Genomic DNA, 22,510 nt, shown 5'->3' on the forward strand with positions numbered 1-22,510 from the left:
TCACAGCCAGGAGGACTGCAGCATGACAAGAAAGCATTTGTAGATGCAAATGCTCCAGACTCACTGCAGTGCTGGCCTCTGCTTCTGTTGCTCCTCCTCGGTGCTGCCGACAGATGACCAGCATTACAGGAGGTGCCCGGCATGTGGAATTGCCTCCGGGGTGTATTTCTTTAGCAACGGTTAATATAGTCTGCCATGTATAGAGATGGCCTTTGAAGGTAGATCTGATTATTAGAAAAGACATCTAAGGGGTATCTACCCTATCCTAGCTAACAATAGGTCCCTTTTCAAAATCTGTAGCCCAGAAAATTCCAGATCGTGCCAAGAAGTTTCATTCTCCCTCCTGGATATCCTGCAGAATCCCAATGAGGTTTTCCAGGCCAAAAATATAGCCAGGATCTGGTCCATCGTAGGTGGTCTGCTCATCCCAGGAGCCCTTGTATGTCGTGTGGGCAAAGTCGATCATCCGAATGTCAACTTTGGCCAGACCTCCTGGAGCACTGCCACGGGCCTTCTGAGGAGCTTCCTGAGGCTGCAGGCCACCTGGGGTTCTTTCTGGGAGCTCCTGCCCATCATAGATGATAAGGAGAGAGCTGGAATAGAACCGGTATGAGCTCTGGCTCCGTATGACGGAGAGGAGGGCCTGGAGCTGGTGCAGAATGGGTTCCAAGAGCTCTGTCCGGAGACGGGTTCCATTGTGCAGGAATTGGTAAAGGCTTTGTCTGAAGCCCTCCACTGAGAGTTTTCTTCCATAGTACTTGTCTTTGCAGAGAAAGTGTTTCTTATCCGTTTGATAAACCTTACATTGAAAAGAAGAAAGAGAAAATGTGAAGAATTGGAATTGTAAACTTTAAAAAAATTGCCCCTTCGACAGTCAAGCTTCCATAGTCTATGAACAGATTTCCAGGAGATGGGGGGGGGGCAAGAGGAACTGAAGAGAGCAGAAAATGATATTCCATCTCGCCCCAGTGTCGCTTTTACTTTTTAAAATGCTCTCTCTGCAAGTCTTTAATAATAATCCAAGGTCTAAAGATCCTTCACCCTACAGGGGTGACCCTCCACCCATGAGGCAAAGATTTGGATCTCTTCTCTGGTGAATTTCCGATGTCAACCTCCAAATGATGATTTAAGCCCTGGCTTCTGGCCTTCTTCAATTTAGATATTAGCAAACCCAAGCTAGAAAGCTTTAGTAGGAATCCGAAATCACAGCCAATGGCCTTGGAAACCCAACTAGATTAAATTCTTCCCAACAAAGTTTATAAAGCCCTTTCTCTGCAGATTTTAAGGAAACAGTATTGGTTCTTGAGGTAGAGTGGGGCGAATTGTCTGAAGATGAGAAGACAGGCTAGGTCAGGTGTGGGCGGAGTTTGCAGGCAGACAGTGCAGCTGCTGGGTTGGGTGGGGGAGCGAGGCCTGAGTGGAGGAGGGAGGCTTATAGCTGCTCTGTGTGGCTGGTGGTGCCTATCCTTGGCACCATCTCCCCTCCCCTCCTCTGACATGTCTTGGCCACCAGAAGGGAGCAGATGGAAGAGAGATGCTGATGGGGGACCATGGCAGCCGCCCCCATTTCATTCAGATGGCATAGGCAACAGCAGAAACTAAGCCCAGGCCCATGGCTGGCACCGCCAGAGGACACTTGGCACACCTGGGCAGGGCCACCCGTACCTGGCTAAGACAGCGTCTCAAGTCTTTCTTGCCTTCAGATTACATGATATGTTTACTGAAAACCAGTGTTGGGGGGAAAAAAAATCAGAAAGATCTGATAAGCTTGGTGTCGCCTTTGGAGGGCTGGAGATCGGCTGCTAAATTAGCCATCATAAATACACGACAGGCATCACTTTCTAAATAAATCAGATCAATTTCAGAAGGTTTGAGGTCCAGAGAGAGATTCCATTTACACCACAAATCATCACACTCCATTCTCTTGAGGACTGCGTTCCAAGCCTTCCCAGGGACATCTGTGCAACGAATTTATAGACTCAACTTCCAGCTTCAAGGGGTGGCAGTTTCAATTAAGGAAAGCTATAACGTTTACCGTCAAATCAGTGTCTGGTTTTGCTTGGAGTAGACAGACTGAGAGAGTGAAGGAGTGGAGGCAGTTTATCCCCCTGCTCTCTGCAGCCCTGCCAAGCAATGATGAAACGGGGGGTCTGGGCAAGAAGGAAATGAACCATCCTTGGTCTGGGCTTGGCAGGTTATGATCTGCTCACTTTTTTATCCAAACCAGGCATCAGAAGCAGAAAAGGTGGATGCAGAAGAGAGAATGGCTAATAAGAATTCCAAGAGCCGACTGAGTCCCGTAGGGAGGACAGGATTCTGCTTCATCATTCAGAGGGCACGGGATCAGGAAGGCAGAGTGCACCCCCTCTCAGTTCTTTCTGCAGTCCCTGCCACACACTGTCATCAAAGGTCTCTCTCAACATGGGCAGGAACCATGGGGCCACTGCAGAAGGTTTCAGCTGCCAAAGATGGAGCTAAAAAATGGTGGGCTTCTGACATGACTATCCTGAAGGATGCTCTTAATAAAACCCAGCGTGTGGGCTGGAGGCAGAGCGCTTGCCTCGCATGCCCAAGGCTCTGGGTTCCATCCCCAGCGCTGCAAAAGCAAGACCAAAACAACCAATGTGCCCCAGACCAAGAGATGCATGTCCTTATTGCAAAAGTGGTCTCTGGCCTCCTCAGTTGCTCCCTAAAAGTGATGGGCTCTGCAGGGAGGGAGGGGTGTGGGGAGACATGCTCATCCACAGCAGACATGCCAAGATGCCCACCCCTGCTCTGCACCTACCTGCATGCCGCAGATGCGCACGCCCAGGCAGGCCGAGGTGCTCTGTGCACACTTCCTCATGTGACGGGCCTTCTTCTCCTCGGATGCATCGTCTCCGTGCTGCCGGGTCCCCATCTTCAGGTCCAGGATACAGGGATGTGTGTACTGTGACACTACGTTTTCCAGCAGCAAGAACCCTAGTCATGCTAAGTTAAGGAAAGACTCTGAGGACATCAAGGCTACTGTCCCTCTGAGGCAGTTAGCATGCCCTAGAAGCTGTCTGGAAATGCCTGCTTAGACTGTCATTCACTCACTCCAACTTCCTCCCTTACAGGCAAGCCCTTGCTATTACAAATGCAAGGTATTAGCTTTGCAGGCTGCTTTAATAAGTCCATTTATTTAGGGGGAGTTTATGAGTATGTGAGCCTTTTTTCTCTTTTCCATTTTGCTCTGAGATTGAAATTTAAATGCAGGCGTGAAATCCCTGGCAGGCCATGCCCAATTTACATTTTATGGCAGAAAATCATAAGGCTAAAACCTCCAGTCACTGAATGGGCCAATACCTTTTGGGAGAAGTGGGTTGATGTTCGCTTCGGAGATGAGTTGCAGGAATATTAATTTCAGTGGAGTAATTATCCTGCAAAAGCTTCTTAGGGATTAAGGTTGCAGATGTGTCTTAGTAAATACTGTGAAACCAGCCGCCTGTTTGCAGGCAGCAGCCCAGTGGTGATGGAGGGGCATTTCAAATCTAAATTTGCTCACTGAGGATATGGCCGTCTGTGGGGGGGGGAGGGGTGTCTGCCTCCTCTCAGAGTCCACCCCATGGGCACTTCCCTAAGGGAGGACCTGCACGCCCTCCTTGCCCCAGGGGCCCATGGGAAGACATCTGCAGGGAGGATTTGGGTGGACTCAGCCAGCCCTCTGACCCCCTCCTACCTTCACCCAGAGTGGTGTTACTCATTCCTTCTCCCTATGGAAACCCCATCCCTACTCATCCTACTGCCTAGGTGACAGGAGACATGTCAATGGCCCTACCAGGGACACTGCATTCAGCTTAATTCCCAGTCTAACGTCTCCATCCTCTTAAGTTTTCTTTTGGAGAGATCTGATCTCTTGTAGGTCCAAGGTTTATGGTCTTGGCCTTCAAATGACCCCTCACCTCCGTCTCTCTCTCCCTGTCCCAATCCCTTGGCCCTGGGTGTGTCTGTCTCCCCTTTCCACCCCTGCCCCATGTCCCTCTGTCTCCTCTGTCTCTGCGCCTCCTTCTCTCTATCTCCCACTGCTCCTTCTGGGTGTGTTTTCCTGCCTGTGGGACCATGTGTGGTGCAGAGGGTGGCAAGGATACGGTGACACTTGTCTTCTGGGTACTCAGCACACAGGCGGGTCAGATGGGCCTGGTGGCAGTGCAGGCCCCATGGGTTGAAGCCCCGCCTCTCAACCTGGTTTCCATTAGAATCTTGCACCAGTGAGGAGACTTGGGTGTTGAGGTGGAACTCAGGCCTCAGGAGCGCCTTGGTGGGGCTGCAGGCGTGGGGAGCACAGGATGACAGTCAGGGCAGCCACAGCCAGAGGCCAGGGAAGGATGCCTGTGTGGACTGCCCAGGCTCTCTGGGACAGGTTCTGACAAGTGCTGTCCCCAGCTGACTTCCAGGACGTCTCTCACCAGGTGCCAGGAGACAGCTGCAGGGTCCTAAGTGCCCTCTTTGCTCACCAGATCACACCACAGTGCAATCCTCTCAAGCCCCAGGTGGCTCCTCAGGTGTGTCACCCCTCAGAGGGCTGAGGTGATTCAAGTTCACTTGTAAGTGATCTGGTGTATTAATGATCTCACTGTTGAGGCACACAGTATGGGACAGTGACCCCCCCCCCGCCCGCCCCAGAGTCAGGCTGGCTTCTACACCCTGGCATGTTGTTATCTCCTGAGGTCTCAGAAGGCCATGGGGAATGGGACTGGTGGGGGCTGTGGGAGACAGGAGCCTTGGTCTGCCCTCCTTCTCCTGGCCTCTCTGCATCTTGGCATCTCCATTTGAGAATGGAGATGTGTGCTGCTTCCTGCCAAGCCAAGAGGCTTAATTAGATCCACTGGGCTCCTTGGGGAGGGCCATATTGTCACTGCATTAGTTCCCTTTTGTTTCCCATAAATGTTTTAAAAATCCCCAGGGATCCCTTTCTGTCTGAGAAAGGCCAGCACACATTATCAGAGGCTCTGGAGATCTCTGCGAGGACCTCAGGCCCCTGGGTCTCTGGGGTCCCTAGGCACTGATGGTGTGCTGCATGGACTTCTCTCCTTTTTCTGTCCTAACCGCTAAGGAAAGAGCTGACTTCTGAGAGAAATTAGCCACACTTCCTTCCTATAAACTATTCCAGGGTTTCTATTCAGCACATTCCCCCCAGAGACACTTCATGGTCTCGGTGAAACAGATATTTAATTAAACAAATAGTTACCAAGTACCTGCTCCACAGCACATGTGCATCAACCTCTGAGGTAAAATGCACAGTAATCCTCCTTCTAGAAGCAGCATTAGAGAAAGCCCGTTCCTGTCTCTGGCCACAGGGGTTATTCTAGAGAGAGCCTTTATCTGAATTTCTCATTTTTTCGGTGCCAACCCCCCCGGGGGAGAGGTTGGCCTTGGGCACAGGTGGGCACTGTGCTGGTCCCTGCCAAGGGACAAGCGCCCAGCTTTCTGTCGTCTGCGCAGGAGCTCTCACCTCTCCTTGAGGGAGTGCGCCAGCTGGGCCAGGGGCCGGGAGCCACCGCCACTGGTGGTCTGCTGAAGTGTCTGCCAGATGGCCACTGCTGCAGAATCTGGGGAGACCTTGAAGGGCTCCCGGTTCTCCTTCAGTGCGGGGGCGACCAGGCTGAGATGGCCCCTGCTGTCTCTCCAGAGATGCACTGTGATGGTACCTGCAGGACACGGAGGAAACGGGCAGAGATCAGATGGAACGTCCCTCTGAGCAGACGTGGGCACTGACCCACCTCAGAGACCTGTGAGAGTTCCCCAACCTGTGGCTCTGGTGGTAGAAGCCAGGCGTCTTCCCTGGAGCCTGGCATCCAGTGGTGACTGTCATTGCCCCAGTGTAGGCAGCAGCACAGATGTGGCCAGGTGGGCAGTTCTCTGAGAACAGGCTTGTTCCTGCCCCTGCTTCTTGAGTCTTCTCTGTCAGCTCTCCAGCTCCGACACTCTGTGCCCTCTCTGCCCTGCCTTGTGTGGAGGGGCTGACCCTATGCAGTGCCCCAGTGGCTTCCCTGTGCTCCTGTATCCTGATGGCTCTGGCCAATAGGGGACCCTGCAGGCATGGGAGGGTGGGAGGAGGAAGTCTGGGCTCTTGTGCCATGGCTTTCTCCCCACGTCACTGACCAGGTCTGTGTTCAAGCATGCTGGATTGGTGACGCTATTCCCCTCACCCTGCCCTTCAGACCTGGGACTTCAGCTTTCCAGTGTTGCCTACCCTGGGTGCACCCCGCTCCTGGTAGCGCCAAGCCAAAGGCACCTTGGAAAGATTCTCCCTAATGCACCATTTGCTTTCTGCCTGGACCCTGGCTGAGAGCACGGGCGGGCTGCACGTTTGTATGTGCTCCACGCTGTCCGTTTCCTCCCCCAGCCCCTTGGTCACCCCCAAGTGTAAGTGGTGATTTCTGCTGAGCTGGCAGTAAAGGCTGCTGAATTCCCTGCCCACGTCCCTGCCAGGCCCACCAGGGCTGCTCGGTACAGACCCTTGTTCCCAGGGCTGCTCTATAATTCAGCAAGTCACTCTCCAGGGCCACTGGTGCCTAGCTCAGCACTCTTTGGGTCTATCCTGTCATCTCAGATTCCCAGTTCCCTAATTTTTGCAGCCTGGGAGGGACATTTTCTCTCCAGCTCCTGCAAAAAAAAAATCTTTACTTTTTGCCATCCCGTCCCAGGTTCCTGTCTGGTGAAATAATCATAACGATAATACCATTCCTGGGCCTGGGGTTTTGCAGCTTGGCTAACACCAGCCCTCATCCTGGAACAAGCCCACTGTCACCACTCTGCATGTGAGAGCATTGAGCTAACGGCAGGCTGGGGACATAGTCACAACAGTAACATAATTACCGTGTCTTTCTGCCTACTGTGTGTGGCCCCGAGATGATACTGTGTGCTTTTCATTTGTGATCTCAGAGTGGCAACCTGCCTGGGCGGTGGTCGTGGGTGCACATGGAGGCCCAGGAGGCTGAAGAGCCAAGTTTGCATGGTTGCTATGGGATGGAGCTCTGAGAGGGCCACGCCAGACATGGGCACAGAAGAAGGGACACACCGTTATATGGAGGCAAAGATTCTATGGGGAGTGTTCATTGTTGTCACACTGTGTTTACTGTGTGTGCATAAGAAGCACTCCTGCTGTGTCCCCAGTCACATTGGCTCTGGTCATCCTGTTCTGTGATCCAGAACAGAGAAGCCACGATTTCACCCCCTCAGGAGAGGCTGTCAGCACAGAGGCCTGGGAGCATCCGGAAGCCCAGGACATGGGGTTTGCATTTCCATCCCCGTGTCCTTCAAGAAGGACATCACTGTGCTTGTTCTAGGGAGGAGAACTGACCTGAACCCATTCCTCCTCGTGTGACGGGGAGAGAGTGGGCTGGCCTCTGTGTCCACCCTGTCCTTGGGGACCTCCACCTGCCTGGGGAACCCAGAAAGGTGTCCTGGCTCAGAGCAGGGCTCTTTCAGATTTTGTAAAGTTCAAGCTAGCAACCCTCTGACCTTTTGCACTTTAGAGGCTGTAGTGACAGGTCTGTCAGAAACCATGGTGTAGGGGAGCTTGGACCCTGGAGGACTTTCTGGAGGGACAAGAAATGTGACCTTCACCCACTTCTCCAGGCTCCAGGTCTCGCCTGATCTCATCGGTTCCGAGTGTCTGACTAAATGGAGAGCAGCGAGCGGTGTAGATAACGCAAAACCAATAAAATGCAGAAGTCATTTCCATCTCTCATGTTGTCAGCGCTACGCTGCCAGATCTGCGTCCTGGCCTCTCTGTCTTTGAGTGTGCCTCTGATGGGCTCAGCGTCTGTCTTCACTTTCCCTCCCTGTCTCTCATATACCCGTCTGTGGCTCTGCTCAGCCCTTCCCTTGAAGCTGGCCCTGCTGGGTGGGATCCTTAGCAGAGAGCCGCCTTGCACAGTTTGGAGCTGCTTGCACTTGACTGCTCTGCATGACCATGGACTCCAGGCTCCTTAATACTTAGGTTGTTCTTTTAATCAAGAGCCAGAGCAGCTCAGCCCAGCCTCAGCTTGTCAGGTGTACCTATGGGGATTAGGCCCAGGGACTCCCAGACCTCTGTGGCCACTGCCTGGCCAGGAAAGTTGGGGCCCAGCCAGAGCCCCCACCACCACACCTGTCACCCCACTCATCAGTCCTCCCCACGCACCTCAACCAGGGTCCCTGCCGGCTCGGCAAACAAGAGTGCTTACTACCACGATTGGCACACTCAAAGCATCTCAGCAATTTGAGTTTGGCTGAGCAGCTTCCTGAGTCTTGGTGAATATTCTGTCATGTATTTATTTTTAAGCTTATGAGGACATTTGCTCACCGCCGTCTGTAATATGAATCCAGCTGAAGTGTTAGCCAATTGGACTTAGGAGTATGTCCCCATCCGCCCAAGGCTGACGGGCAGACTCAGAGGTAGAGGGGTGCAGCCCCAAGGCCTGGGGAGCCCAGCAAAGGTCCAGAGTGAGCTTCTGGCACAAGGAGGTTCCTGAGGAACCTGAGGTTCCCCTGCTGCCATTGCTGCAAGGCAGTTAAAATGCAGAGGGCATATTCTGTGGCAGGTGGCAGCCACATCAGAAATGGCCCCTCTTTCTAAGGGGCTGTTCCTATTGAGGAGAAATCGGGAAATCACTGAGAGAGCCTCATGAGCATTCGCGTTCCCCTCACATGAGATCACTGGCTGAGTAACTCCCAGCAAGCCACATCTCCTCTCTCCTTGGGCTAGGTGACCTCCTGAGCACTGACACCCTAAGTCCCTCCCTTTAGTAACAGTGGAGCTTGGTGGAGTGGCCCTTTGTGGCCAAGAACCCATCCTTGGGAGCCAGGCCTTGGGGCTTCAATTCCGACTCTGCCTGTCCCTGGCTGTGTGGCCTCAGGCAAGCTAGGTCACCTCTCTGGACCTCAATTTTCTCATCTGTGCCAAGGGGGTAATAAAGGTACCTGCCCCAGGGGCTTGTGAGGGTTATATGAATTAGTGTCCAGAGACCATGTGCAGGTGCCAGGCACAGAGCAAATACTAGAGTTAGCTGCAACTACTTCTCAGATTTGGAGAAACCAGCAGCCTGCAGGACCCGCGAGCCCTCAGGACCCGCCCTGTCTGCAACCTGACCTCAGCTTGTGGTCTTCCTGCTCCATCCTGGGTGTATGGGGATGAATCCCATGGTGCTCCTTGGTTCTGGGCCTTTTTCTAGTGTCTTCTTTTGTCTTGTGTCAGTTGGTATTTGGACCCTGGCCCTGCAGGGATGGTGAGTGTGGGCTCTGTGTTTCTGCTTCATCAGAGCCTCGTGTTTGGGGGTCACCCCAGAGCCTGCACAGGTAGGTGGGTGCTTAGTTACTGTCTCATCTCAGTGTCCTCGTCACTGCTGTGGGAAGGCACCTCCCTGAGGAAACACCACCTCCTGTCAGAAGCCCTGAAGGCAGGGCTGGGGCCTTGATGGTTCAGCTCTGACCTTGGCTCAGGTTACAGAGAGTCCCCAACACAGGGTGGTTTGACTTACAGTTTTTTGACTTGATGATGGTGCAAAAGCCACATGCATCCAGTAGAAACTACACATTGATGTTTGAGTGTTGGTCCTTCCAGGGGCCACCCCGAGGTGGCATAGTACTCTCTCTGATGCTGGGCAGTGGCAGTGAACTGGAGCTCCCAGTGAGCCACATGATCATGAGGGGAACAACCAAGACTCCTGGGTGTGGTGTTGCTAAGCTCCAGGGCTGGGTAGACTCTGTGTATTAAATGCATTTTTGAAAACCTTTTGGTACTGGGGGTTGAACATAAGGGTGTTACATCCCCAGTCCTTTTTTAAATTTTGAGAGTCTTGCTAAGTTGCTGAGGCTGACCTCAAACTTGTTCTCCTTCTGCCCCAGCCTCCTGAGTCACTGGGATTATAGGTGTTTGCCACCACACCAAGCTTATTGAATGCATTTTTGAATTAATGATATTTTCAATTTACAATGGGCTTATTGAGATATATCCCCATTATAATTTGGGGAGCATTGGTAATTTCTGAGTTATCAGAGCCCCCAAGAGGGTGTCTCCAGGATGGCCTCACCTAAAGGGGAAAGCCTGGCAGAGATCTGGACCACAGAGCATTGCTTGGGGGTGCCAAGAATGGTGCTGTCTCACCAGAGGCTTGGCCTGGTGCTAGCAAGGTGCAGGGTGGCGCTGGGCTGTGGTCTCTTGTAGACCAGAGCAACCCCTTTCCCTCTTTGGCTCTGCCCACAGGGGCCCTGTCATCCTCCTCAGCTGCCCAGTTGTGCTGAACAAGTATGAAATGCTCCTGGCAGGAGTCCGCCCCATGCCAGGGCCTGCCACCCCTTCGCTGGGTTAAGTTCAGTTGCAAAAGGACAGACATTAATTCCAGTGGGTGCTCTGACAAGATGAACAGTGACCCACAACCAGCCAGGCAACACTGGCCTGCGGCCTTGGAAGATTCAGCCCAGCCCAACGGGGGGAGACAAGGGGCCTGCAGAGGTGGCTGGGACTGTCCTCTCCTGTCTCTCAGGACATGATGATGAGCTATCTTGTCTCAGATTCTCGGGAGAACCTGGCAGCCTAGACTAAAGTTCAGGCATGTGTGGAACAGTGCTCAGAAGCAATACCTGGGCCTCGAGGCCCTGGTCACCCCCTATCAGTGGCTCTCAATTGGGTTCATGCTAAATATGGTTCCTAAACGAGCATGTCCCAGCTTCTCCAATCCCTGACTCAGCCTGAGGTTCCTGAGCCCCTCCTGCCTGGGCCTCCAGAGGGAGGTTAAGGAGGCTTCAACCTGTCCTGTGGTTAGCCACAGTCATACGACCAGCTATGACGCCCCCAAGGCACAGACCAGCATGGCAGGGACTAGTGCAACTAGGGTATAATTTAGTCCATTTTCGATTTCCCCGAAGCCTGGTGGCTTAGGCTAATGCATAGGGAAGCCAAGTGGATCACACTCCAGACCTGGAGGCTTTGAAGAGCTCAGAGAAGCTAGGACAGTGAAGCCTGGCCCTGTGAGGAGAGGGGCACGTCTCCATGGCAACCTCACACTCCCACGGCATAGCACACGGAAAGCACTGGGGCCAGCAGAGGAGCCTGCCTGGTATGGCCTGGCTGCCTGCGCTCACCTTTGTACTGTGGGGTGAACCGCTTCATGGCCAGCGGCAGGGATTCGTAGAACCTCTGCTCCTGGGAGATGAGGGGTTTGCACACCGTGTGCTCGTCGTACTTCATCACGCTCAGGTGCCCTCCGACCTGATGCAGGAAGGGCTCCAGCCGCACGCCCACCCTGATGTCCCTGGTGTCCACACTGCCCTGCACAACCATGGTGCCAGAGAATCCTCCGGCAGAAGAGGCTGAGGTGGGTGCTCCTGGACAGGTTGCAGCCTGGCCGTGGGCCTCTCCTTCCTCCTTCTTGGCCTTGATTGATGTCACAACACAGTGATCTCCCTGGCCGTGGGCTCTCTAGAAAGGAGAGGAAAGTGGACATTATGTGAGGGAGAGAGTGTGCTGGGGAGGCAGTACCGGGAGAGTCCACAAGGTCCCCAGCCTCTGCCAGAGCAGGTTCCTCACGGTAGCTTACACAAGTGGCCAGGTGCCGTGGTGCACGCCTCTAATTCCAGCAGCTGAGGCAGGAGGATCGTGACTTCAAAACCAGCCTCAGCAACTTAGCGAGGCTCTAAGCAACTTAGTGAGACCCTGTCTCTAAATGAAATATAAAAAGGGCTAGGGCTGGTTTGTGGCTCAGTGGAAGAGCACTTGCCTAGCATGTGTGAGGCAGTGGGTTCGATTCTCAGCACCACATTTAAATAAATTAATAAATTTTAAAAAAGGTCCATTGACAACTTAAAAAAAATATTTTTTTTTTTTTTTAAAAAAAGGGCTGGGGATGTGGATGAGTGCTTCTGGGTTAAATCCTCAGTACCAGCCCCCCCCCCCAAAAAAAAAAGACTGTAAATATGCATTGATTACTTCTGAAGTGATCAATATTTTGTTTTTTTGTTTTTATGTGGTGCTGAGGATCGAGCCCAGAGCCTCACATGTGGGAGGCAAGTGCTCTACTGCTGAGCCACAACCCCAGCCCCTTTCTGGAGTGATCTGTCACGAGAAACTGGTCACCACATTTGCTTCCATGGAGCAGGGGTGAGGGAGGGACTTTAAATATTATTTTGTGCCTTTTAAATTTAAATATTAAAATACTATTGAAAACTCAATCAACATGCAAGCTGTAAGTTTCCAGAGTGCAGAGCTTGGGTCCTAACTTGTCTTGTCATGTTGCCTTCCTTTGGGGACATTGACCCCAGCCCAACAGGAAGCAAGTAAAGCCCCTGCAGTTTGAGGAGCTCACTGCTTTGCAGGAGGGTTTTATTTTTGTGCTGCGCAGCTGGGCACCATCAGTTCCCATCACAGCTCCACTACATCCCTGCATGACCTTGAGAAAGTGAGCAGGAGAGCCTCTCTTGGCCTCAGTTTCCCCATTTGTAGAACAGGATGATGATACCTGCCCATGGGGTCAGGGACAGAATTGAGATAAGGGCCATGGAAAGGTTAGCCCAGTGCCCAGAGCAAAATGCTCAGTATCGTCCTGATTTCTGGCATTGCTGCTGTAGTGGTCATGTCCCCCGTAGCTCTGAGTTGTAGGAGAGGCAGGTTTCATGACTGCCACTTTTCAAAGTGTCCCTCCAGCTCCCCCCCCCCCCCCCCCCCCCCCCCCCCCCCCCCCCCCCCCCCCCCCCCCCCCCCCCCCCCCCCCCCCCCCCCCCCCCCCCCCCCCCCCCCCCCCCCCCCCCCCCCCCCCCCCCCCCCCCCCCCCCCCCCCCCCCCCCCCCCCCCCCCCCCCCCCCCCCCCCCCCCCCCCCCCCCCCCCCCCCCCCCCCCCCCCCCCCCCCCCCCCCCCCCCCCCCCCCCCCCCCCCCCCCCCCCCCCCCCCCCCCCCCCCCCCCCCCCCCCCCCCCCCCCCCCCCCCCCCCCCCCCCCCCCCCCCCCCCCCCCCCCCCCCCCCCCCCCCCCCCCCCCCCCCCCCCCCCCCCCCCCCCCCCCCCCCCCCCCCCCCCCCCCCCCCCCCCCCCCCCCCCCCCCCCCCCCCCCCCCCCCCCNCCCCCCCCCCGTCCCCCATTGCTCCCTTTACCCTCCTGATCATGGGCAAGTGCTGGGACTCTGGGCTACAAATACAGCCCCTAAAGTTGTTCTGACTTTGTCTCAGGAGAGCGCCAAGGAGACACTTCGAGGGGAGGCTCTTGCCACTGTGTTTGTCCCATCTGAGAGGACATTCCCACAGCGGTGCCCGTCACCACCAAGTTATTAATGTCCTCTCCCTCTGCTGGACTCCTGGCTGCGGATGTGGCTGGACCAGGCAGCACTGGGCATGATCAACCCTCTAACTGACCTTCAGCCCAGGCCACGGGCATGGCTGGCTGGCTCTGCACAGCGGTGATCATCAACTTGCTCAGGCGCCGGCCTCCAGCCTGCTGTGGCATCGAAAGCCTCAGCTCAGTCCATTCTTTTCCCCAAATGGGACCCCTCATAGGCTCCCATCCTGCAGGCCACAGAACGCTCCCTCTTTTTGGTGGCACTTGGGACACAAAGTGCTTCTTTAGGAAGGGAGAAGCGTGGGTCCCGCTTGACACATGTGCATATGCTTCCTGGGTGGGGTGTGGGGTGGGGAGATCTGAGGCCTCAGGTGAGGGGCAGCCTGGGACAGCCGGGAGGTCCTTTCTGCTTCTCTGCCCTGAGGCAGCCCCCTGGGGGCCTGTTCCAGGAGCTGAGAGAAGCTGGTGGGAGGTGGGAAGAGAAGCAGACCTCAGGTAGGTGTCATCTTCCACTGCATGACACCTCGGCTGTGGGACCAGATAGCACCATGGTGTGGCAACCTGTTCCTAACTTGCAAATTTGTAGAAGACAAGAAGGAAATGAGAAGGAAAAACCAAAGCAGCCCGATGTCCCCTCTCCCTGAGCTCACTTGCATGTCAGCCTTTGCCAGCTGACCTGTCCCCAGACAGAGGAAGGGCTTCCGTTCCTCACACTTGTCTCCCCAGGGCCCTGTCCAGTACTGCCCAGGCCTGGCCTCTTCAGATGCCATCCCAGACCACCCACATGTCCGAGCTGGCTCTAGGCAGGCCCTTATGCTGCTGTGCTGGGCAGCCACCACCCCTCCTCTTTTCCTATACCCCTGTCTCTCCAAAGAATTCTGAGGACATAGTTGTTACCCCACAGTGTCAGTGCAGGGAGCAAATAGTAGCCCTAAGTAGTAGCACACACACAGTGTTGGTGTATGTCAGGTGATGTTCCAGGCACTTTATGTAGATTAACTGATTTTAGCCTCATGGCCACTCTATAAGGTAATCAGTATTATCAGCCCATTTTATAGACATGGAAATAGAGACATAGAGAGGTTGAGTAACTTTCCTATGTGTTTCCAGCTAGTAAGGGGAGAGCAGCTTGGTGGGACGGGTGGATGGAAGAGGGAGGAGTGGTGGCTTCAGCCCCTGGCATGTCCTGAGCCTGGCATCCTGCCCCTCTGGATACTTCCATGGCTTTACCTTGGCACTGAGGTTGACCTTGGACTCCCAAGAAAGCTTGAGGCTTTCTGTTTCTACCTTTGTGTGTGGCCTTCAACTCTGGGAGGGGCGGGTGGTAAGCCAGGGAAGGCCTCCATTCTTCCCACTGCTCTGTGAAGTCTCAAATCACTGATCCCAGTTGACAGGGCTTCCTTTGGCCACATGCAGGCACTTCTGCCATTGGCTTGGGCCTTGGCCTTGGATCCACACCCCTAGGCCCTGCTGTTTCCTAGGAATATGGGGTGAGGAGTCAGGAGCTGAGATCTGTCCCCACCATCCCACCAGCGTGCGGAGGCCCCGGATGAGCTGGATGACCACTTGAGTCGCTTCTCGCCCACCGCCACAGTTTTGTCATGAGGCTCAGATGACAGAATCACAGAACTCCTTTGTGAAACTCTCTTTTTGCACATCTCCGCCACTTGGGGTTTGTCACTGCGTGGGTTATTCTCAGGATGACTCTGTGAGTCAGCTGGGGGGCTGGGTAGGCAGGTGGAGGGCCTGACTGAGGGGGGCCTCCGCCCCCAGCCCGACACATTTGCAATTCCAGTGCTTTGAAGGGAGACAAATGTCCCTCTCTCCAGGCCAAACCTCTTCCTCCAGCTTCACAGCCCAGGCCCCTTCCCCGGCCTCCTTTCCCAGGGCTCTGTGGGGAGGTGTGAGGGGGGGAAGATGAGGCTGGTGGGGAAGGGGAGAGGCCTCCAGATGGGGGAGCTCAGAGGGGCTGCCTGTCATCTCCAGGAAGTGGGCAGACGGTCCACACACCAGGTCCCCGTGTCCTCCTACCCTATCATCGGGTCATGTTCTGGGTTAGGTAACTCTGGGTCTCACTCCAGGACACTCAAGGCTAACTTCTGCTGATGGGGTATGGCCATGGAGCGGTCTGTGTCAGGACACAGAATACAGACTGTCTCTGCAGCCCCATGGGGCCTGGGTGACGGCCAGCCTGCTGCTGGCTGCAAGACATTCCCTGGTGGGAAAGGAGGCTCGTGGACAACAGGGCCTTGGCTGTACTTGGCAGATGGGACAGGTGATAACACCAGTGATTCTGAGACCTGAGACCTTACTGATGCAGACACAGTGACAGATGCCACCCAACAAGCAAAGTGGATGGGGACACCCTGATCTGTTGCTACCAGTCCACATGGCTTATTTCCAGAGAGCCTTTGAATGTACAGTCACAACCCACATGCAGAACCCGGGCCCATCAAAATCGTGGGAGATGCACCTCTTAGGACTCACTGCTCCCTTTTTAGGGAAGGTGGCAGGTGAAACCACAAGCCACACTTGTAAGGGTGCAAACTTAACAAACCAGTCATGGACAATGTCTCATCAGAGCCTTTGGAAACAAACTGGCTGTGGCCATGTCAGGGCTGTTCACAGACGTTCTTCTCTACCCTGTGGGCATGTGGTCTGATTGCAGCTTTGAAGGTAAGTGCAACTTGCTTTGGCCAGCAAGACAAAGAAGGAAGTGCAGGTGACATACTTGGGTGAAAGCTGGAAGAGCAGTTCCCCACGTTCTCTGTCCCTGGCCACAGGGATTTGGGGAGCATATGATCTGCTGGCCTGGGTCTGTGAGTGCCTATGTATATCAGATCTGTAGCATGACAGGAAATCTCTGCTGTGTTCAGCCACTCAGATTTGGGGGCATTTGTTACACAGCACAAACCAGAGTCTATCCTGACTGATTCTATCTATCGAACTCATAGCCAGTACCCAACGTGGGGCTCTTAAGTTGAAAGCGACTTCACATGAGTCACATGCTCACATATAACAGCCGTTCCTATTAAGCATTGACTGTGGACCACTGGCTTTATAGTCACCCCTGCTCCTCAAGGTAGTTGTTTTCAGAAGGAGAAATCAAGAGTTAGAAAACTAGAAGAGCTTTCTCAGGGGCCAGGGCTAGTGAACTCCAGAGTTGGGACTCAGATCCAGGGCCTCTTGTAGTCCCACCTTGCAGTCCTCCTTGCAGAGATGGTGCCTACCAAGCCTTGGGCTCTGTCTGGGCATCCTGAGACACACATCATCCTGAGACACACATCATTCTTTTAGGGCCAGGTCCTATCTGAGGCCCTCTCTATGCCATAAGCCGCAATGACCCAAGCCTCCCCACAGAGCCTTGGGAAAGGAGGCCGGGGAAGGGGCCTGGGCTGTGAAGCTGGAGGAAGAGGTTTGGCCTGGAGAGAGGGACATTTGTCTCCCTTCAAAGCACTGGAATTGCAAATGTGTCGGGCTGGGGGTGGAGGCCCCCCTCAGATCTGCCCTGGCTGGACAGCAGAGTGCCACTCCCGGGAGCCCCATCAACAATGCCAATTCACAGGCTGTGGGTGAGGGGCTCCCACCTGTGGGCTGGTCAAGACCTACCCACATCCACACCCTCTCAAGCACTGTCGGCAGAGTAGAAAACTGTACCCAAGGAGCACGATGATTTCTCAGATGTATGTAAGCATTCTGGTGATTACCAAAATACAAATTCATTTAAAGGCATTATTGAATTCCTAGAGGTTTTTGTCATCATCTATTTTCTCAATCAACAGATACTAAAAGCATAATGAGTACCGCACAGGGACTGGTAGGAAAAAAATTATGTTGAAAAATGAGTCCTAGAGGCTAAGGCTGAAAGGCAGAGCGCTTGCTTGGCATGTATGAGGTCCTGGGTTCCATCCCCAGCACTGCCAAATAAGTAAATAAATAAGTCCAGGCGGGAAGGTTAAGAGAGCTACTGCCCCCTGCTGAGATGGGGGTGGTTTGTGGGGTCTGGGAAGGGATCTGGGAGCAGGAGAGAGGTTGGCTAAGCCCCGGGGAGCCCACTTCAGGGAGCATGTGTATATGAAATGATAGGAAAGGGCAAGGCCGGGGCAGGATGCTGCCCTGCAGGAGAGAGGGTGCTGGGCCTGGGCTTGTCTGGTTTTACACCTGCCCCCAGGTGTCAGGAGAAGCTGGCCCAGGTCGCTGCTCAGCCTGGGAAGGCGATGGTCTCTTGAGATTACTGGAGCCTTCCAGACCACATCCTGATAAATCTTAGATGATGGAGGGGAGGGCATTCTGGGGAGAAGATAATTAAGAAAGAGCTCGTAGCGAAAGAAGACTGCAATATAAAATCTGGCAGGCTGCACAATTCAAAAGCAGCATGGTTTATGGCCTGCCCTCCTCTCGCCTCTGAAGCTCTAACGTACATTCCACAGGCCTCTCAGAGCCAGAGGTTTGGGACAAGTACCATTCAACGTCCTTGTGATGCCCAAGGGAACATTTTTTAATCTATTAGAGCTGAGAGGACCTGAAAACCATTTAAAACTGCTTAGGTCGTAATGGGCAGGAGAATTTTGGAGTTTCTCTCATGGCTAAGGGTTGTGCATCATCTGGGGCCATCCAGGCTGGGAAGACACAAGCTCATTTTCTGGAGGGCGGGGGAAGTGGCATTTTGAAATCCATTCTAAAAATGACTCAAGGGCCATAGAATTGTATGCCTTTCCCTGTGCGGCTCCCCTGCTCGGTGGGATCAATACCCAGCTCTGGGGGGACTTCACACATCACCTTCGCAGCCGTGGCTGAAATATGTGCCTTTGGAGAGCATCTATTTTCCGGGGAAGGCTGGATTTCCAGAATCACAGAGCAATACTTCATGTTCCTCAGTCACAGAAACTTATTTCAAGGCTGATTTTATCCTTTGAGAGGGGATTTTTTTTCTTCCTTTTCTCTTAACATTTAAAAATCTCCCAACGTTTCTCCAGTTTGAGGACCAAATACGATTTTAATACAGCGATTATTAGTTTAGAAGCCCTTCAGCCACTGACAAATGTACTTAGCGGCACTAGCAATGTTCTGATTTTGCTGTCAAGGCCGGAGAAACATGGGGGAAAGATGACTCAAAAGCCAGGCGCCATTAGAAGGTCTGGTCTGGGGGAGGCAGAGTGGGGCTTCTCCTTCCCTGCCTCTCAGTAGATCCTGCCCTTGGACAGCATCCGAGACATGGGTGGTAGCAACAGCTCCTCCACCCATGCTTTGCTCCTCCTCACCTTGCCTCTTGAAACTGTACCCAGGATCTTGGACATTTCTAAACACCCAGCCCCACCTGCACATTTCCCAACCTCCGGCACCCCTCCCCACACCTCCCACCTTTCTCTAAGTAATTTGATCAGCCACCTGACTTGTGCAAGAGCCCAGACACATATGGTTGCAAGAAAGGAAGAGCTCTTTATGGTCAACACACAATCATGAGGCAGAGCTGAGCGTGTGCACGTGCATCTGAGTGCACGTGTTGGTGAGTGTGCGTGTGTGTGTGTGTGTGTGTGTGTGTGTGTGTGTGTGTTTGGGCTTCTTCACACCAGAGCTGCGAGCCAACTGTGAAGAGTGAATCTCAGGGAGAACGCAAGCAGGGCCACTCCCCAGTAGAGGGCAGCAGCAGACATGTAGAGATCAGGGAGGCCCAGTGAGGGCTGAGCTCCATCTCAAAACCAAAGCCAATGCCACCTCCACACCCAGCAACCAGGGCACTGCTCTGGGTTTGCCCAGGCCTGTACCCAAGCACCCAGATGGCAGCTTGAGCCAAGTCTGAGCACAGCAGCTTGGTCCAGAGTGAGCTCCACTCTGACGGTGCCTCCCACCCAGGTCTACCCTGGTGCAGACGCACCCCACGCCCTGTTCAGCTGCCTGCTGGGCCACCCCCGTCCTAATATGAGACAAAGCAGCACAAATGCAGCACCGTGTGCAGCCCCTCCCCTGCCGGCCCCTCCCTTCCCACCCCCACTTCCCCAGCCAGCACACAGGTTTCCTTCCCTGAACAACCCGTGCTCATAAAGTTTATTGCTGTTCCCTGCTGCTGCTGGCGAACAAGATAGCAACCATATGGATTTCTGCCTGGGAAGGATTTATGCAAGTGCCCTGCAGAAGGAAGCAGGGGCTGCTGCTGGCCACGGGGTGGGCTCAGCCTGGACTGGCCCCAGGATGCACTAAGATGGGATGGAGGGAGTTCCAGTGGCCACAGGTCCTTTGCAGAGGAGGATTTGTTCAGGTCACTGATAAGGAGCACAGTGGGGTAAGCATCCAGGGAAACAGCATAGGAGGGGACCAGGAGACTTGATCTTGCTTCAAACTCCTTGCGTCTTCCTTACTGGGCCTGTTTTCCTATCTGTACTGAGAACAGTCACACTCAGCCATGTCTTTATCCTACAGTGGGACAACTGGCCCTTCACTTCATTATCTCAGCGTGGAGGGGGTCACTGGAGGAGTTGGGGGGCATCTCCAGATTGACCACAAGTGTCTTGATGAATCCTGGTCTAATGCAGTGTTAATTAGGGCACTAAGAACACGGCTGGCTGCAGATGTTCTTGGGAGGTGTTCATTTTGTCGGCGGGAAGTGGCCGTGGGCTATGGAAGAACCCACGAGGTGCTCTGTGTGGGGAGCGGTGCCGCGACATCCATAAATCACTTCAGAATCCTTGAGCCTTAGCATATTTGATGAAGCAAATATGGAAAAACTCAAAACAGCTGTTTAGACCCAGGTACGGGCTCTGCGAGTGTTTACGATTTCGTTCTCTCTATTTTTCCCTGTAGGTTTTCCATAATAAAAAGGTAAAGGAACTGGTAGCTTTTTTTAAAAAAAATACAGAAGCCTGAATCCCACTCCATGGATCTGAATCTCCGGGGAAGGGACTTATTTACTTATTGTAAAGCCCCCAAGAATCCTGACGACCACAGGGTCCCCCACCCCAGTTCACTGAGGGGCCTAGAAGAGCCCGAAGGAGGTAGAACCCCAAGACTCTGCCAGGGCCCAGGCACCACAGGCGACCCTGACTGAGGCCCATGACACCCCCAGATACTCCCAAATCTCGGGGGTTTCCCACCTCCACCCTTCTCCACAGGACACTGTGCCCCAGGGACGACCGGCACCCAGGCCCCAGGTCACTGCCCACAGGCACTGATGTCATCCAACCCCACAGCCCCAAAGGGCGGAAGGGTGGGGCTACTGGGTCAGGACATGCCGATCCCAATCCAGGGCCCAGGGAGTGCTGTGGGCTTCTCCAGGATACTCGCTAAGGGGTTAATCCAGCCCCAAGTGGGATTCCATGGCTGTAAGGGGGAAGGGCAGTCACACAGCAAGGTGTTCTGTCCATCCGGTCAATCTGGTGTCTGCCACTCACGGCAGCTTCTGCAGCCCCAGCTCACCCCCTGCCCTCCCTGCCTCCACCCAGGGGCCAAGTTGAGGACTCCAGCACACCCCAGGAAGGGGAGGCTTGGAACTACCCTAGGGGATGGGGGGGGGGTTGGCGGGTGAGGGGGGGATGGAAGAGGAACAAAAGCCAGAATCTCAATAATGCTGCGCTCAACCCCCCAGGGGAGCAAGCACCCGCACGTGTGCAGACACATGGAGGCACCTCTCAGGGGGGTCCTGGCCAGCCCTGGATGGAGACGAGACCCTTCGGAGTGAATGAGCTCTAAGGCCAGGAGACCCCTCTCCTACGCTCAGGCATTGTCATGGGCTAACATGCCACCCCTGTCCACGTCTCTCCAGCAAGGCAGCACTCACCAGGACCTCCTCCAGGGGACAGCAAGGATGGCAAGAGGAAGATGTGGAAGGGAGGGCTCAGGCAGGCAGGAGTGTGGTCTCTCGGTGCCCACTATCTGCAGGCGTTGGGCAAAGCCTCGTCTTAGCCCAGAGCACTCTCCACTCGAGCCCGGGGTAGAGAGGTCTGCTCAGGAGGGCTGGGCTCCCAATGGCCTGAGAAGGGAAGGGTCACCTGACCTTCCGGGGAAGGGCTGGCAGGGGCTGGCAAGTCCAGCTGTCAGCTGGGTGTTCTGTTGCTCTGGGGCAGGGCCAGGGGTCTGGGAGGGAGGGGGATGAAGAGGAGGAGAGAGGGAGGGAGGAGGGAAAGGAGGGGTGGTCGGCAGGGGAGGAGAGTTCGCTCAGCTGCCTGGATAGATGCCAGGCCTTGGGCACAAGGGCCAACGGTCTCAAGAACCCTGGTTATTTATTTGTTTATTTGGTTCTGGGGCTGGAACCAGGGCCTGGGCGTGCTAGGCATTTACTCTATCACCGAGCTGCATGCCCAGCCTTCCTGGTTATTTTTTGATCCCTGCTCAGAAGGAAAGGGGGGCGTCTAGGGTGGGGACCGTGCCCTCTCTTTCCCTGGGCTTCCTGCCCCCACATTCCCAACAACCTCGCCACAGTTTGCCTGGTGCCATGGCTGTAAGAGGGAGGGGCAGTCACACAGCAAGGTGTTCTGTCCATCCTGTCAATCAGCGCATGATGACCAGTTCAACAAGTCGTTTTCTGAGCCCCTCATGTGTGCCAGCCCCTCTGCTAGGGCTGACCCAGGACCCTCTGTTCAAGCGCTTGAGTTGGGGCTCAGCAATTCAGAGGGAGATTTCAATATAAGTGTTTGGTGGGAGAAGAACTCGGGACTTAGGAGGAGTCCCTCAACCTGGGGGCAGCGGGGAAGTGACCAACTGAGGCCTGAAGGAGAAATGGGGTCATGAGGCTGAGTGGGGGAGGGTGGCAAGAAGAGGGCTCTAGCTAAGCCAAGGGTGTGCGCAGAGGCCAGGGCAGGGCCGGGCAGGGACAGAGAGGTGGAAGGAAGCTGGGGTCGGGTGATGCGGGATGGGGCGGGAGGCCACCTCAGGCCCCTGTCCTCCAGTTCTGGAGCTTGACGCCAGGAAGTCAGGCTCTGGTTTGTGTATAGAGCGCTGGCTCCAAATCAAAGGTGGCCAACAGATGCTGTCACCAACAGGTGAGCCCTAGCCTGGTGGGCAGAGGGGACAGTGGGGCCGGAAGGCATGGGGTTTTACCTCTTTCGGGCTCTTCTAGGTCCCTCCAGGAGGCAGGCTTGATGAGGTCTGGTGACTGTGGATGGGGAGAGATAGGGTGGAGGAAGGACAGGCGCAGGGCTCTTTGGAGCTCAGGCTAACCTGGACACCTGGCCGAAGTTCCCCTGGGGTTAGGGGGCCACCTGTCCCTTCTGGCTTTTCCCTGTGTGGGCATCGACCTCCAGACTCTCAG

General features: G+C 54.6%; 1 protein-coding gene across 1 annotated transcript; it reads right to left on the reverse strand.

Moving 5' to 3' along the window:
* Ip6k3 (inositol hexakisphosphate kinase 3) lies at positions 1-21,252 on the reverse strand. The gene is made up of 6 exons (XM_015487568.2): positions 21,041-21,252; positions 11,089-11,425; positions 5,474-5,669; positions 4,110-4,285; positions 2,786-2,961; positions 1-799 (listed from the first exon to the last, which is right to left on the reverse strand). Exons 2-6 carry the CDS (start codon positions 11,285-11,287, stop codon positions 332-334), a joined length of 1,215 nt encoding a protein of 404 aa, XP_015343054.1. The 5' UTR covers positions 11,288-11,425; positions 21,041-21,252; the 3' UTR covers positions 1-331.
* Positions 21,253-22,510: the final 1,258 nt, after the last annotated feature.

Source organism: Marmota marmota, unplaced genomic scaffold (assembly GCF_001458135.2).
Source record: "Marmota marmota marmota unplaced genomic scaffold, marMar, whole genome shotgun sequence".
Classification (NCBI taxonomy): Eukaryota; Metazoa; Chordata; class Mammalia; order Rodentia; family Sciuridae; genus Marmota; species Marmota marmota.